The sequence below is a fragment of the Vulpes lagopus genome, chromosome 5 (assembly GCF_018345385.1).
Source record: "Vulpes lagopus strain Blue_001 chromosome 5, ASM1834538v1, whole genome shotgun sequence".
Classification (NCBI taxonomy): Eukaryota; Metazoa; Chordata; class Mammalia; order Carnivora; family Canidae; genus Vulpes; species Vulpes lagopus.
The window spans coordinates 115,190,674-115,208,222 of record NC_054828.1 but is presented as its reverse complement, the minus strand read 5'-3'; the positions used below and the strand labels follow the sequence as shown (position 1 = coordinate 115,208,222).

At 41.2% G+C, this 17,549-nt stretch overlaps 2 protein-coding genes across 5 annotated transcripts in view; one reads left to right on the top strand and one right to left on the bottom strand.

Annotated features, from left to right (window-relative positions):
* Positions 1-423: 423 nt before the first annotated feature.
* LOC121491918 (WD repeat and coiled coil containing) overlaps positions 424-17,549 on the bottom strand; it is a 27,183-nt gene continuing 10,057 nt past the window's right edge. For 3 of the 4 annotated variants that reach the window (XM_041757054.1, XM_041757052.1, XM_041757053.1), the window contains exons 2-4: positions 7,200-9,045; positions 4,153-4,270; positions 425-2,706 (exon numbers count right to left, since the gene is read on the bottom strand). In XM_041757054.1, the coding sequence (XP_041612988.1) occupies positions 2,579-2,706; positions 4,153-4,270; positions 7,200-9,026 (2,073 nt within the window). In that variant the 5' untranslated portion in view covers positions 9,027-9,045 and the 3' untranslated portion in view covers positions 425-2,578. Of the gene's footprint in view, positions 2,707-4,152; positions 4,271-7,199; positions 9,046-17,549 lie in introns of all 4 variants that reach the window. The other variant, XM_041757055.1, reaches the window with a different exon arrangement.
* On the top strand, positions 13,369-13,984 carry LOC121491919 (60S ribosomal protein L32-like). Its single transcript, XM_041757056.1, has 2 exons — positions 13,369-13,443; positions 13,631-13,984. The coding sequence occupies exons 1-2, from the start codon at positions 13,369-13,371 to the stop codon at positions 13,982-13,984; spliced, it is 429 nt and encodes a 142-aa protein (XP_041612990.1).

Genomic DNA, 17,549 nt, shown 5'->3' with positions numbered 1-17,549 from the left:
GGGCCAAAGGCAGGCACCAAACCGCTGCGCCACCCAGGGATCCCCTAACTTTCTGATTCTTAAATTAGGTGGTAAGTGGCTCATTTTATTAGTAAGCCTTCCTGGGCTGCCTGGATGGCTCAGTTGGTTAAGCATCTGCCTTTGGCTCAGGTCATAATACCAGGGTCCAGGCTTCCAGCTCAGCAGGAAGTCTGCTTTTCACTTTCACTGCCTCTCTCCCTGCTTGTATTCTCCAATTAAAAAAAAACTTTTTTTTTTTTTTTTAATTAAGCCTTTCTGGGATACCTGGGTGGTTCAGTGGTTGAGCGGCTGCCTTTGGCCTAGGGCGTGATCCTGTAATCACAGGATCGAGTCCCACCTCGAGCTCCCTGCATGGAGCCTGCTTCTCCCTCTGCCTCTCTATGTCTCTCATGAATAAATAAATAAAATATTTTAAAAATATATAAATAAAAAAAATAAATAAAAAATATATATATATATATAAATAAAAATAAATTAAGCCTTTATATGTATTGTGTGCATCAAATAATACACCCATACAAAATTCAGAAAAATTTGGGTACCAAATGAGATTTGTAAATAACGTCTTTCCTTATGCAAAATATTCTCAACAGAACATTAAACAATACTTAAAAGATTATAGCTCTTCTGTCCTTGTTTCCAAAGCCAGCAAATACTGGATTATCTTCTATAGCTCCAATGACTATAATAATAGCAGAGGCCAAGGAAATGTCTTCTGTATGAGAGTTGTCATGGAATCACATTTGTTGTAAAGAAATACCTAATTTATGTGTCAGACTGTCCACCAGAAGAAATACAGAGACAATGTACACAAACATAAAATCAAGAAATTGTCTTTATACCAGCGATAATCACAGAGAAGATAACATCAGAACATTCACAACGGCCACAACAACCATTAGTGATTTTATTGACTCATTCACAGGACTGACCAGGGAAATGGTGGCTATTACCTGTACCTTGAGGCACCCGCACTGATCTTACTGCCTGGTCCCCAGGCCCCTCAGGCTTTATAATAGTCTTTCATCCCGCCCAGACACTTCCTTTGCAGACAGAACCAGGCCTCAAGACTGTCCTCGGCCACTGCTCTCAGGCACCTGATTACAGACCAACGGCCTCCACTTCCATTATCCCAGCAGCTGCCTAATGCATCTGAACCACAAAATGTACCCTCACTTCCTTCCTATTCCAGCTCCATCTTCATAAATGGTAACAGACAGACAGGAGTCCCCAAGGGTATGGAGTCGTTTTTTTCCCAGATAATTTTCAAGGAAAGGGGGCAAAAAGATGCATATGTGCTAATGGAACCTCAATGGCTGAAACAATTTATCTGCAGATGTACCCTGAGTAGCCACACACTCATCAATTTGTCATGCTGCCGTCACTGAAATATATGATTCTGTTCGAGAAGTGGCGTGTCTATCTGAAGTTGCAATCAGGGCTCTTTCCACTTTACTAACTCGGCACTTTTGCCCATAATTATAATAAGTTGGTACTTTTGACTTACCTCAGATTGAAATTTCCAATTCTCTGAACTATGTTCTCTCACAGACTATGCTGGTCTCTAAGACTTGAGAACATCAAAATTAAAGTGACAATTTACCTGAGGGAGCTAACTACTGGACAAAAATAGGACATTTTTATGATCCTAAAACTGGGGGGGTGGGCATTCTAGGGAGAAAATCAGGAGTAGTGACAGCATGTAATCATGCCCTAGACTGCACCAGAGCTTGGCGTTGTACCGTTAACATCAGCACATGCTCAAGCAGGGTCCACAGGGGTCAAAGCACTTGATAGTTCATCTGAAATTTGCCTGGGTTACTTTTTAGGAGTATCTGGACCTTGGTTAGCCAGAATTTTTTAAGGAAACTGGTTGAGTTAGGTTTAGATCCTGGCAGGTCCAGCCCACATTGGAACGACTGCCTATTCTGGGGACAGAAGTCCACTTAATTTTTTTTGTCTTCTTTTGAGCTCTGCTGATTCCTGCTGGTTTGGGGTAAGGAGGATATGTTGGAGCATATGTTCTCCAGTACCTCTCATTCTCATCTTTAAGCCAAGGAAATGATCTATAACAATGCTGAAGTACCTTTTAAGTGCTTCTAAGACAGCTTTAACAGTTTTGGGCAAGGGACAGAAAGCCTCAGAGAAACCATAAAACACAATCCATATGGCACCATAATACTGTTTTGTTCTGGGAATTTTGCCCTTAGACAAAACCACACAGTCACGAATACATAAACAACCACTTTCTGAGCCATCTAACAAAGACTGAGCTCTGCTTCAGAGCAGTGAGCTTCAGCCCGGGGCGGGAAAAAGGGGGGAAAAACAGCCAACGGTGGCAGGTGCTTCCTCGCTGAGCGACAGCGCCAACCCCAGCTGAGGAGAGTCCCTGGCGGAAAAGAGATCTCATCTGTAATGGCCTCATCTGAAAAGCTATGTATGCAGCAAATACTCCACAAATAAGTATCAGGCAGTGCTGCTTCAACAGGCAGGTCAGCCAGTGGCATCTGGACTCTAGATAGTCAGGTCTTTAAAGGCTTCAAGAGAAGGAGCAGGATTAAGACTCTGAGACAGAGTCTGTGAAGACATTTGTGCTGCCATCTCTGATGGTTATTTCCTGAGTGGCCGTGAAAGTTAATGGGATGAAGCCTTCGCTATCAGCACAGAGAAGGATCCAGTGTGAGTCTGCAAGGAAAATAAACACATAGGAAATTTAGGGTATCTCATCTTATTCTATAAAGAAAAATAAGACAAAAAATTTTTTGAGGGTAGGAATAGAGTAGTTGATAATATTGAACTGATCATCATAAGACCAAGAAGAAGATGGGGAGACTGAAGGACAGTACTACGGAGGGTGAGGTTATACGGCAGGAGTGGGTAATGATGACGTAGGCATAGCTAGAGGACATCCATTTTTTTTTTTTTTATTTAAAAAATTTTTTTTTTAAAATTTTTTATTTATTTATGATAGTCACACAGAGAGAGAGAGAGAGAGAGACAGGCGGAGGGAGAAGCAGGCTCCATGCACCGGGAGCCTGATGTGGGATTTGACCCCGGGTCTCCAGGATCGCGCCCTGGGCCAAAGGCAGGCGCCAAACCGCTGCGCCACCCAGGGATCCCAGGACATCCATTTTTAACCAGGAAAGAGGCATATATTACTCAGTGCTATGCACACACGTGTTAGGGTTTGTGTGGAGTATCCCTATCTACACGTTCTTTAGCAGTTTCTCCAGAAACTATGTGAAGGTGGAAATAGCTACTCTCTGGAGGAACCTTTATTCTTTAGATCCATACCAACCTCTAGACATCTAAGCATGCTGAACTGACTACTGCTAGACAAGAATGGTCCAGAAAACCCTGAATGGTTTGTTCTGGGGTAACCTAGGATCAGTGGCTTAAAAACAGCCTGTAAAACACCCAGAGACATTTTTATTAGTGCTATGTATGATGCTGAAAACTGGAAACCACTTAAAGGTCAAAGAAAATATGGTGCACCCAGAATGGAATATTAACCCCACCCAGGACAAATGACAATTATTAAGTCACATCACAAACACATGTGTCAAAACAAAAAAGTGCTGGCGCTACAATGTTCAAGTGAGGAAAAAATGAAACCGATTTCATGTTCAATGTGGTGGCTACCATTGGAAGAATGAGGCATTAAAAACCACCATGCTGTGTATCTGATGCAAGGGGCATATGGCTCAGTCCGCTGGCATTTAGGGATGCCCTTCACATTCCCGTGATTGTTGTATATTAAAATGACAACTCCTTTAAGAAATATTTTGCAATGCTGCTATGATCTTTGTTTAGTGCCACAGGTATATATGAGGTTTTATGTCACTCCTTTGCAGTTGTTATACATTGCTTTGTTTTTTTTCATGTGTACATTTAGGTCTTCCAGCTAGGCTGTTAAGTTTTAAGTTTCTTAAGGGTAGAACCCATATTTTCCATGGTTTTTTTTGGCACCTATAATAGATGTGGGTATACTGTAGGCAATGAACAAGAATTCACTATCTGGTGAATCACTAAATGGTTCATATACTTCATCTTCATTATCAGTGAAAGTTACAAAATAGATGGTAGAAGGAGGTTGGTGAGGGGTACAGCCAATTTCTCAATTCTACCTACCATGAAGCATTTCAATAAGAGAGAGGCCGAAAGTCTGCTGGACTGTACTGAGCCTTAGTTTGCCATTGCAGAGGAGAATGGCTCTTTTTTCAACACCAGGACCTACATTATAAGATTTCTTCAAATATAAAAATAAAAGTTGTTAAACTGTCTGTAGAAGCAACAGAGTTAACATTTCTTAAGAATAGAATGTATAAGTAGTTTTTAAAAATATTATCACTATAACTGGACCAGTTATAAATAATGAGCTTTGGGCTACATTATTTAACACAACAAAGGATTAGATCACAAAATATTTATGGGTTAGATTACCATGACATTCCTACTTAAAATATTTTAGGAAATTTTTAAAAAGCAACTATGACAAAATCCTAACAACTGTTTTGTTTTGCTTTACAGATTTTATTTATCTACTCATGAGAGACAGAGAAAGAGAGAGGCAGAGACATAGGCAGAGGGAGAACCAGAGTCCTCTAGAGGAGCCTGATGTGGGACTCGATCCCAGAACCCCAGGATCATGCCCTGAGCCAAAGGCAGACACTCAACCATTGAGCCACCCAGGTATCTCAATGCTAACAACTGTTAAATCCAGATGCCAGATATAAAAAGGAGTTCATTATGTAGTCTTTATTTATGTTTATAATTTTTCCATAATAAAAATATATGTTAGAGATTTTTCATAATAAAAAATTTTTTAATCCAGCTTTAAACTATTTTTTGGTTCCTTTAAAAACCACATCCAAAGGGCACTGGGATGGCTCAGATGGTTAAGTGTCTGCTTTCAGCTCAAGTCATAATCTCTGGGTTCTGGGATGGAGCACTACATCAGGCTCCCAGCTCAGTAGGGAGTCTGTCTTTCTCCCTCCCCGCCGCCCCCCACGCTCATGCTCTCTCTCTCTTTCTGTCTCAAATAAATGAGTAAAATCTGTAAAAAATAATACAAACCTATATATTAAACAGTAGTAAATTTTAAGAAAAAACTAAAATACCTCTTTTTCATCTTTTTTTTTTTTAAGATTTTATTTATTTATTCATGAGAGACACACACAGAGAGAGAGAGAGAGAGAGGCAGAGACACAGGCAGAGGGAGAAGCAGGCTCCATGCAGGGAGCCCAACATGGGACTCGATCCTAGGTCTCCAGGATCAGGCCCTGGACTGAAGGCAGTGCTAAACCGCTGAGCCACCCGGGCTGCCCTTGATCACTGTTAAATAAGAGTTTATATATTATTTATCAATGATTCGATACCAACTTTCTACAAATATCTTAAAATGAAGATATAGAAGTCCACAGTTATCAAATGAGTGTGATATTGGTAAAGTTCTAGACAAGAGGTCAGCATTATAGTAGTTAAGTATGGAGAACCCAGAGAATTAGATCCCAGTATATAAATTTATAGATGACCAATGTGGTGGTAGATCAAGTTCAGTGGGATTAAAGATGAATTTATTTTATTTTATTTTTTTTAAGATTTATTTATTTATTCATGAGAGACACACACAGAGAGAGAGGCAGAGACATAGGCAGAGGGAGAAGCAGGCTCCTCACAGGGAGCCCGATGTGGGACTCGATCCCAGAATCTGGAATCACAAACCGTATCAGGCTCCTTGTGCAGGGAGCCTGCTTCTCCCTCTGACTATGTCTCTGCCTCTCATTCTCTGTCTCTCATGAATAAATAAATAAAATCTTAAAAAAATTTAAAAAAAAAAGTAAGCTCTATGCCCAATATAGGGCTTGAACTCAAGATCCTGAGATCAATGGCTGCGTATTCCATATACTGAGCCAGCCAGGTGTCCCAAAGATGGACTTTTAATAATGCTGCCAGCACAACTAGTTATCTCTCAGAAAATAAAAGTGGGCCATACACCAAAATTTAATGAAAGATTAAAAACTTCAATGTAAAAACTAATATAATAAAATAGTACGAGAATCTAGACTATTACATGTACATTAATTTCTATAATATACAAAAAACCTCTTATAAACTGATAGCTCAATAGGAAAAAAATGAGCAATAGGCAATTAATCCTTAATTAGCCAAACACCATGAAGACATACTCAAATTCACTAATAGTAAAGGAAATACAAAGGAATAAAAGTGAAAAGCACTTCACACTTATCAGACTGATGAGGATTTGAGGGAAAGGACAGTCCCATAGGTTGAGGATGGGTATGTAAGGATGCATTAAGTACAAAATCTCTGAGAGGCAATCTGGTAGCTCTGTTAAAAGTAGAAACATATATATACTCTTCAAATTAGCACTTCCACTTCTGGGAACCAACCCAACAGAAATAAAAGTAGGAGTACAAATAGATACACAGAAGAGTACTACTATAGCACGACTTGGAATGACTGAAGACACAAAAGTGAAGAAGCCAAAGGCAATGTGAATATCCACCAACACGGAGACAGCTACATCAACAGTGCACTCTCAGCACCAAGAATGTACCCTAGGACCCCGTTTTGTAAAACAATGACAACCCCTCCCACATCTATAGACCTATGTATATAAAGAAATGTGTAATATTATATGAGTATGACCTAAAATAGTGGAGGGAGCCACATTAAGCCGTGGGTTAAAGTGGATTATGGTGGGGGGCAGGGCCAAGTTCAATGGGGAAAGAAAAAATGTTTATGATAAAAACAGATAAGATATAATCCCATTTGTGTAATACTGTATGTTTGCAGATGCATTAAACTTTTTAAAATCAACCTAACCTTTCTCTTTGCATAAGGAAAAGTTTCCCACAGTGAAATACCACATAAGGAAAATTCTTTTTTTTCTAAATATAAATTGCCAGGATGAGTACACTCATTCATATTTTATACCACGCATGTGATATAATCACAGTGTGTGCTGGCATGTGTGCCCATCTGGTTGGCAGCCAACCAACCCAGAGAGGTATAACAACTTGCCTGTAATATAACATGCCCAGTTCAGTGAAGTTCAGCTAGAACACCATCTTCCTCATCAATGAATTTTTCTTACCAGTACCCACTGGCTGCTGGAGCTTTTACGTACAGTGGTAGCTCCTCAAAGAAGTTACCTGATAAGTGATGTGCACATAGGGCAGATCCTGAGAGAGCGGATACACAGGAGAGGACTTCTCACGACGTAGAGCATCTGTGAGTTCAGAAAGACATCGCTGTACTTCAGTCACGGTCCTAGATAAAATTTCCATTTCCTTAGACAGCTGGTAAATTTCCTTTTCCCTTGGTAAGTTCTTTCTTGGAAGCAAATTAGGAGGTTCCGGACTTAGGGTGTGGTTGGGTGTGCTCCTGGATCTGGGAAGTGATACTGAGCCGTTAACAGGCTCAGCATCTAGAGTTTTAAGAGTGATGAAGCCATCACAGACACTGGTTGGAGGACTTTTGGTTTCTTTAATAAAGGTTCTTTCAGGCTTTCCACTTTGCCTGCTGCCTTTAGCTGTTAAGAGCCCTCTGTTTTGGTAACAAAAATCTGGGGAAAGACTTTCAATTAGTTTTTTTCTGTCTGTTTTATTTAACAGAGTGCTGAAAGTAGAGTATCCACTCTGATTTTCACTTGATGTGACTGGAAGTTCTTCTTCCAATGTTACTTCTCTAACAATCAAATGAATGATATACTGATCAGTCTTTGAAGAAGGAAGAAATGCTGAATCAGTGGATTTTTGTCTTCCTACCAAAATTAATAATAACTTATCTGTCAGGAAACATAAACCTTTTGGCTTTTCATTTCTCTCTAATTGAATTTGCTGGATGTTTGGTGTGAATGATGGAATGACAGAATAAATAAAAATTACATTGTAAGTATTGGAAGCCACCGCCACCACCTGTGCTTTAAGATTAAAAGCTATTAGATCAGGAGCCAGAATGCCAGGAATGGTGACTTTTTTAGTCTGGGTGACCTCTTTCTCAAAGGTCACAAGGATCAAATGTGAAGAATCCAGGCCAGTTCCTGTCAAGAAGTCCTTTTTTCTTAGGCAAATAAGAGAACTACTCTCAGACATAGCTGTATTGAAATGTATATGAGTTAGATCCAGAGGATCTGAAGAGGAAGAAACAGGAGACACTGATGTTTCAAAATTTGTTTCAGAAGCAACTGCTCCCTCATCCCCAGTGGGTACTTCCTCAGTAACTGGTGAAGTACACAAGTGAGTGTCTTCACCACCAGGTGGAATGGCAAAGGTTTCGGATGCATTTAAGCCACAAATCTTATCTAGTGGAAGCTCAGTGGCTATAGCGACCTGTGAGTTCACAGTGGCACTAAGGGAGCGCACATGGCTGTCCACATCAAACACCGGATGGAAGGAGCACCTGTGGAGAGTCTTCTGAGCACTGTCCCAAATATAAGAATGCAGGCTGCTACCAGATGCCACCACCAGCCTCCGGCCATCCTGGGTCCAACAGGCACAGTGAATGAGGCCCTGGGTGTCAATGTCCACTTTCACCCTGGAGCCGTCACAGTGAACACTTGGGAAGACTGACACATCCTGTGCAGTCAACACAGCCAGGACAGCACTCTTTGGATGCCACACACAGCCCTGGGGAAGGACGGGGAGTGACTGTCTAATCTCACAGATCCAAGACATCACCCATTTGATCGTCTCTGTAGTGCTGGGACACAGCTGCCACACAATGACATGCTTCTTGTGCTGGACAGCAAGCAGAGCAGCCATGTCAGCTACACCAGGTGGGGCCCAGGACACCCCATATACATGTTCAAACTGTCCGATGACCTTGGAGTCCCCAAACTTGGCCTCTCCACTGTGAAGCTGTAAATCAGTTAGGACTACCTGATTCCCGTCAGTCCAGACCAGGCCATGAACTGGGTGTACTGCCTGGTACAATGCATTCATCCCTGTCCTGAGAAGTCTTCCTTCTCCTAACTCCATCCTTTTGGATACAGGTTGTCTAAAATCAGTAAAAAGGAAAGTTTTAGTGGGAGAATATAATCAGACAAATCCAAAACATAGGACATTTTACAAGACAAATTGGCTTAGGCCTTTCACAGCTCAATGTTTCAAGGAGATAAAAGGACAAAGGAATGTGACAGGTTAAAAGACACTACTGAGCCATAACAAGCAAACACAATTTGTAAACTTTAATTGACTCTTGAATTGAGGAAATAACATTTTTTTTTTTAGGAAATAACATTTTCTATAAAAAATAGTTATTTTTATAATTATTATTTTTTTAAAGATTTTATTCACGAGAGACAGAAAGAGAGAGAGGGAGAGGGAGAGAGAAGCAGAGACACAGGCAGAGGGAGAAGCAGGCTCCATGCAGGGAGCCCGATGTGGGACTCGATCCCAGGACTCCAGGATCATGCCCTGGGCAGAAGGCAGGCGCTAAACCACTGAGCCATCCGGGGATCCCCGTATTCACAGTACTTTAAATCTAAAAAAGTTTTCAAAATAAAAAATTGAGGGGCGCCTGCGTGGTTCAGTTGGTTAAGCATCCAACTCTTGATTTCAGCTCAGGTCACAATTTCAGGGTTGTGAGATCGAGCCCCACAATGGGCTCCACACTCACTGGAGAGTGTGTATGAGGATTCTCTCTCTCCTTTATCCTCTGCCTCTACTTCACTCATGCTCTCCCTTTCTCGCTCTCTCTAAAAACAAACAAACAAAACCCGAGAAAGACCTTTTTCACCATCCAATTTCTGTTCTTTCACTGCCAAATCACATTAATTGATATTTACATCCCTGATTTTATTGGTACTTATTTCCTTAACTCCCTTCAAGATGGCTTTTTCTTTTTAAAGATTTTATTTATTTATTCATGAGAGACACACAGAGGCAGAGACACAAGCAGAGGGAGAAGAAAGCTCCCTGTGCAAGGAGCCTAATGCGGGACTCAATCTCAGGACCAGGATCATGACCTGAGTCGAAGGCAGATACTCAACCGCTGAGCCACCCAGGTGTCCCACATCTGCATCTCTTCTCCTGGCTCCTTTGCTGAGCTGCAATGCTATTCGAAGATTTGTTAGGCTTCACATGATGGCTGATATTAGCCCTGCCCACATTGACTTCAAACTGGATGTGCATTAAAAAAAAAAAAAAAAAAAAAGGCTTTTTTGTTCTCAACAGCAGCTCCTTTTTGTTTTTTTTTAAGATTTTATTTATTTATTTATGAGAGACACACACACACAGAGAAAAAGGCAGAGACACAGGCAGAGGGAGAAGCAGGCTCCATGCAGGAAGCCTAATGTGGGACTCGATCCCGGGTCTCCAGGATCAGGCCCTGGGCCGAAGGGGCAGGCACTAAACCGCTGAGCCACTCAGGGATCCCCATCAACAGCAGCTCTTTAATGGATATCACCGTTCTCATATTCACTCAGGCTAAAAACTCATCTCCCGTACTCTCAGTCACCAAGTCCTATTAGTTCTTAGAACTCTTTGGGAATCCAGTCCTTGTCATTCCTACCAGCACCATCCTGAATCACATCACTGTCACCTCAAGCCCAGATGACTGCAAAAATCTCCTCTAGTGTGGTTCCCCCACTTGTCTTTCTCTAGTCCATCTGTGCAAGACCAACCTTAAAAGGTCCTTTTAGGAATATCATTTATCAGCTTAAAAATCAGCAGATGTTATCCACTGCCTGGAGCTGTGCTGTTCAATAGAGTAGCTACTAACCATGTATGCTTTGTAAATTTAATTAAAAATTTTAAAAAGTCCAGCTTCTCAGTCACACTAGCCCTTTTTTGAAGTGGTTGAAAGTCACATGTGGCTTAGTGGCTCTCATATTGGACAAGGCAGCACGGAACATTTCCATCAGTTAAGAAAGTTCTGATGGACAGCACTGGCTGACAGGATCACATCTGAACTCTTCGGCTGGGCATTCAAACCCCAAGTGTGGACATACTTACCCCCCAAGTCTTACTTCTATTTATTCATCTTCATAGTTACAATGCCTGGCCCATTCAAAACATGTAATAAATGACAGGTGAATTGAAGGCCCGGCTTAAATACCACCTCCTCCGAGAAGTCTTCCTGAATCATCCTACAAAGGTGATACTTTCCTCCTAATTCCTTTTTTTTTTTTTTTTAAGATTTTATTTATTTATTCATGAGAGATACAGAGAAAGAGAGAGGTGGAGACACAGGGAGAGGGAGAAGCAGGCTCCATACAGAGAGCCTGACGTGGGACTCAATCCAGGGTCTCCAGGATCACGCCCTGGGCTGCAGGCGGCACTAAACTGCTACACCACCGGGGCTGCCCTTTCCTCCTAATTCCTATAGCCCTTACAGTCCAAAGCACTCCTGTGACATCTTCAGTTTACTACTTGCGATCATCAGTCGCTCTTTCATGTCCTAGCTCTCAATTCACAACTCACACACAAAGGCCTTGAGGGTAGGAACTAAGCTTCTTTGCCTGTCAGTTCCTAGCACATTTCATAAGTGCTGGCAAGTACTTTCAGATGGATTGCTCTGTATTCATTACATCATAAAAGGAGTTTCCAATTGGGTCATGGTATCACCAGGGGTTGTGTTGTCATCAGTTTTGTTTGTTGCTTTAGGCTCTTATGATACTGTCAGTAAATCTCTTTGTACTGCATTGGACGTTCTTTCCAAGTCTGTTAAATAATCCAGCCTCTTCCTAACAAACAAAACAATGGGGGATATATATTAAGAGCTATTTCCCTCCCCTACTGGGCCATAGAGTCCTAATACAGACATACACCAGCATTTCTCATTTTCTGCATGATTTAAAAAAAAAAAAAAGGTTAACCAACCATACATATTAGGACAAGTTCCCAGGTCTTAAAGAACTCATACTGTCATTTAAACCATGAGGACAAACAATCAAACTATGTCAATAGGGGTGCCTGGGTGGCCCAGCCCCTTAAGCAGCTGCCTTGGATTCAGGTCCTGATCCTGGAGTCTCAGAATCAAGCCCCCATATGGGGCTCCCTGCTCAGCGGAGGGCCTTCTCCCTCTCCTTCTGCCCCTACTCCAGCTCGTGCTCTCTCTCTCTCACTCTTGTTCACTCTCTCTCAGATAAATAAATTAAATCTTTTAAAAATGTTTAAAATTAAAAACAATTTTTTTAAAGATTTTATTCATGAGAGATAGAGACATAGAGGAGAAGCAGGCTCTATGCAGGAAGCCTGATGCAGGACTCGATCCTAGGACTCTGGGATCACTCCCTGAGCCAAAGGCAGATGCTCAACTGCTGAGCCACTCAGGCATCCCTAAATTTAAAAAAAAATAATGTTAATAAATCATATATTAGTATGATATAATTTCAACATTTTATAAAACTAATGTAGGATTTCGTAACAATGAAATGTTTCTTCCTAGAGTAGTTCCAGGGGGGGAAAATCTTTATTTCTAGGGATTATTATAATACAGAGACTCTATCAGTGCCACAGTATGAAAATCTTTCCTTGAATCACCTTATGTACAGAACCTGGCCTACGTTGCTTTAGTGAGCTTCAAGTTCAGATGCACTAAAAGTTGGCTTCGGGGGGGGGGGACTCCTGGCTCAGTGGATGAAAGTCTACCTTTGACTCAGCGTGTGATCCCAGACCCTGGGAGTCTGCATTGGGCTCCTTGCAGGGAGCCTGCTTCTCCCTCTGCCGATGTCTCTGCCTCTCTTTCTGTGTCTCTCATGAATAAGTAAATAAAATCTTAAAAAAAAAAGTTGGCTTTGGAAAACCGAACAGCCTAAGCTCTAACGTCATTTCTAGCATCCCTGGATGGTGAGTTCACACATATCTAAGATACATAAGGTCAGATGAGAATAAGGCAGTAACGAGAATAAGTTGGATATTCTAACTTATCTCAAAGATGAGTATTCATTTTCAAATATAGATAAACATGACAAGCAATCTTTATCTAAAAGGCAAAAAAAATCGCCTCAGGTAAATCCTATTTCAAAATTCTATCAGTGAGTTTATATATATATATATATATATTTTCTTAAATATATATATATAAAATACTGGCTGCAGGAATAAAATGTTGCAACAATAAATGTACAAGACTGATTTTCAGACAAAAACAATTAAGAACTTTCACATAGTCGTTAACAAAGAGTACATTAGCTAGATAACTTTAAGAAAAATATTATATATATTTTTTGACCAAAAGATGTTTATGAAATTTATTCTTCTAGATTTATTTATTTAGAAAGGATAGGGCTCTTTTCCTCACCGCTGCCTGCAGAGGTGGCAGCCATCTATTGCTGGGACTGCTTGACACCATCTCTGTCTCTTTCTTGAAGGCCTCATGGCTATCCTCAGACCTCTGGTACAGCCCAAGATCATTAAAAAGAGGATCAAGGGATCCCTGGGTGGCGCAGCGGTTTGGCGCCTGCCTTTGGCCCAGGGCGCGATCCTGGAGACCCGGGATCGAATCCCACATCAGGCTCCCGGTGCATGGAGCCTGCTTCTCCCTCCGCCTGTGTCTCTGCCTCTCTCTCTCTCTCTCTGTGACTATCATAAATAAATAAAAAATTAAAAAAATTAAAAAAAAAAAAAAGAGGATCAAGAAGTTCATCCGGCACCAGTCAGACAGATATATCAAAATTAAGTGCAACTGGCGGAAACCCAGAGGCACTGACAACAGAGTATGTGGAAGATTCAAGGGCCAGATCTTGATGCTCAACATTGGTTATGGGAGCAACAAGAAAACAAAGCGCATGCTGCCCAGTGGCTTCTGGAAGTTCCTAGTCCACAATGTCAAGGAGCTTGAAGTGCTGCTGATATGCAACAAATCTTATTGTGCAGAGATTGCTTACAATGTATCCTCCAAGAACCATAAAGCTATTGTGGAAAGGATAGCCCAGCTGGCCATCAGATTCACCAATCCCAATGCCAGGCTGTGTGGGGAAGAAAATGAATAGACAGCTTATGTGCATGTCATATTTATGTTAATACAACCATAAAACTACAAAAAAAAAAAAGAGAGAGAGAGAGAGAGAGAGAGAGGATGGGGGCAGAGAGAGAGGGAAAGAGAATCTCAAGCAGACTCCCTGCTGGGCACAGAGCCCAATGCAGGGCTCCATCCCATGACCCATAAGATCATGACCTGAGCTGAAATCTCCAATTAGACACTCAACCAACTGACTCACCTAGTTGCCCCAACATTTATGAAAAATTTTTAAGAGATTTTATTTTTATTTATTTATTCATGAGAGACACAGAGAGAGCAAGACAGAGAATCAGAGACACAGGCAGAGGGAGAAGCAGGCTCCATGCAAGGAGCCTGACGTGGGACTTGATCCCAGGTCTCCAGGATCAGGCCCTGGACTGAAGGCAGTGCTAAACTGCTGAGCCACTGGGGCTGCCCAACGTTATGAAATTTAAATAAAAATATAAAGCACAGTAATAGAAATTAATTCTAATATTTGTAAACTTATTCATTATATTGGTATTCATTAAACAAAAAATGTTAAAAACTGTGTTTAACTTTTAGGGTTTTTTTTTTTTTTTTAAGATTTTTTAACAAGTAATCTCTACAACCAACAAGGGGCTTGAACTCACAACCCCAAGATGAAGAGTCACATGCTCCACCAACTGACCCGGCCAGGTGCTTCTAACTTTTAGTTTTTAAATTTATTTAGCCATGGGTCTTTTAAGAAAACACCCTAAGTGGGAATATTCACCAGTTCTGAGAAGGAATTAAAGGCAGACAGTGAACTTGTTACAAGTTTTCATGAGGTAAAAAAATCTCCAAAATTCCTGATGAATCATTTTTCTGTCCAGACATAATGAAAAAGAGAATGAAGGAAAAAAGTGTTAAATAAAAATGAGGTACCCAAAATATCTTGCACCTCCACAATCCCAGCTGAAAGGAGATGGTTTTTTAGCATTAAAATTGTGTTGTGGGGATCCCTGGGTGGTGCAGCGGTTCGGCGCCTGCCTTTGGCCCAGGGCGCGATCCTGGAGACCCGGGATCGAATCCCACATCGGGCTCCCGGTGCATGGAGCCTGCTTCTCCCTCTGCCTGTGTCTCTGCCTCTCTCTCTCTCTCTCTCTCTCTCTGTAACTATCATAAATAAATAATAATAATAAAAAAATTAAAAAAAAAATAAATAAATTTGTGTTGTGGACGCCTGGGTTGCTCAGCGGTTTGGTGCCTGCCTTCGGCCCAGGGCCTGACCCTGGAGACCCAGGATCGAATCCCACGTTGGGCATGAGGCCTTCCTGTCCCTCTGCCTGTGTCTCCGCCTCTCTCTCTCTCTCTCTGTATCTTTCATGAATAAATAAATAAAATATTTAAAAATAAACAAATAAAATTGTGTTGCATGGTGAGCACAAGTACAACCCAGGAGCCAGCACTGCTGAGAAATTATTTTTCCTGTAAAATAAGGTCAAACCTTTGAAATGTAATGACTATAATGTTTTAATAATAAGTCTTTAATAATAGGAATGAAATTCCAGATTTTTCTTTTGTCTCACAGGTTCATTTTATGATTGCCTCTGTAGAATACTAGTTTTTACACTTGGCCATTTCTGCAGTTCAAATACATTTATTGGGCACCTTTAGTTCAAACTTCCCTGATCACAAACAGGATAGTAGAAATCAGTAATTTAGGGAAAATAATAGCAATGCCTATGATAGCAGTTCTTGGTTCAAAGTTTCAAGACAGTGACAGGAATCAAGTAAACAAAAAATGTGCACTCTACTACTAATCCTGTGTAAGTTAATGTAATCACAATTTTTGGGTGTAGCCCTGCTATGATGCTATGATGCTATGATGAATTAGAGAGAGCCAATAAAACATGCAAGATTGGGCAGCCCCAGTGGCGCAGCGGTTTAGCACCGCCTGCAGCCCAAGGTGTGATCCTGGAGACCCGGGATCAAGTCCCACGTCAGGCTTCCTGCATGGAGCCTGCTTCTCCCTCTGCCTGTGTCTCTGCCTCTCTCTCTCTCTCTCTGAATAAATAAGTAAATCTTAAAAAAAAAATGCAAGATGCACTGAAAGCCTCAAATGAATCAATTCATCATGGAGTCGATCAATACATTAGATGGGTACCACAAATCTTTTTTGTAAATAGATTATGGGGGATCCCTGGGTGGCTCAGTGGTTTAGAGCCTGCCTTCAGCCCAGGGCGTGATCCTGGAGGCCTGGGATCGAGTCCCACCTCGGGCTCCTGCATGGAGCCTGCTTCTCCCTCTGCCTGCCTGTGTCTCTGCCTCTCTCTTTGTCTCTCATAAATAAATAAAATCTTAAAAAAAAAAAAAGAAAATGTAAATAGATTATGTAACAATTATATATAATAATACCATAAATGTATGTAAAGATTAAAATCTTATAAAATTCAAAAATCTAATTCCAAAACACATCATGTGTGTTTTTTTTTTAAACACATCATGTTATTTGACAGACTGATCACATTTTTATTTCAGTCCAGGATCCAAGATGTCTTAAAAGCATCTCCTTTTGGGGCGCCTGGGTGGTTCAGTCAGTTAAGCGTCTGCTTTCTGCTCAGGTCATGATCCTGGGGTCATGGATTGAGCCCCACATCAGGCTCCCCGCTCAGGGTGGAGTCGACTTCTCCCTCTCCCTCTGCCCCTCCCCCAGGCTTGTGGTCTCTCTCTCACTCACTCTCTGTCAAATAAATAAAATCTTTAAACAAACAAAAAAAAGGATCTCCTTTTTAAGGTTTTCAAATAGTTTTTTTTCATCTATATTCTTTCTTTAGAGGGAAAAAAAACCCTAAACATGGGTACTTGTATATATTTACATAAAGATGCAGACAAAAATCAGGAATGATTCACACTGAAAGTGTTCAAGATTGGTAATTAAAATGGAGTGGGGGTGTTGTAAGAGCTAAGATGGGACTCTCTTTTTCTGTATTTTTTGAAAAAAAAATTTTATAATAAACATGTATTCAAATGGCCTTTTTGTGATTGAAAGGAAGATTTATTTATTTTTAAAGATTCTATTTATTTATTCATGAGAGACAGAGAGAGAGAGAGAGAGAGAGAGGCAGAGACATAGGCAGAGGGAGAAGCAGGCTCCATGCAGGGAGCCCGATGCGGGACTCAATCCTGGGACTCCAGGATCATGCCCTGGGCTGAAGGCAGGCACTAAACCGCTAAGCCACACAGGGATTCCCATCAATAAACATATTTATAGTGATGTTTAATCTTACTAGTAAACAAAGAATCGTCTGAACTTGCAGTGTCCATTCTTTCACCACTTTTTTTTTTTAAGATTTTTTTTATTCAGGAGAGAGGGGGAGGTGCAGAGACACAGGCAGCAGGAGAAGCAGGCTCCATGCAGGGAGCCCTACACGGGACTTGATCCCGGGTCTCCAGGATCACACCCTGGGCTGAAAGTGGTGCTAAACCGCTGAGCCACCTGGGCTGCCCACACCACTTTTTAAAAAGTAATCTCTACACCCAAGGTGAGGCTTGAACTCATGACCCAGAGATCAAGAGTCGAAGACTCCACTGAC

Coding starts and splice junctions, on each gene's coding strand:
- LOC121491919 (XM_041757056.1), top strand. CDS start 13,369: ATGGCTATCCTCAGACCTCTGGTACAGCCCAAGATCATTAAAAAGAGG. Junction 13,444..13,630: donor GATCCCTGGGTGGCGCAGCG/GTTTGGCGCCTG, acceptor AAGAGGATCAAG/AAGTTCATCCGGCACCAGTC.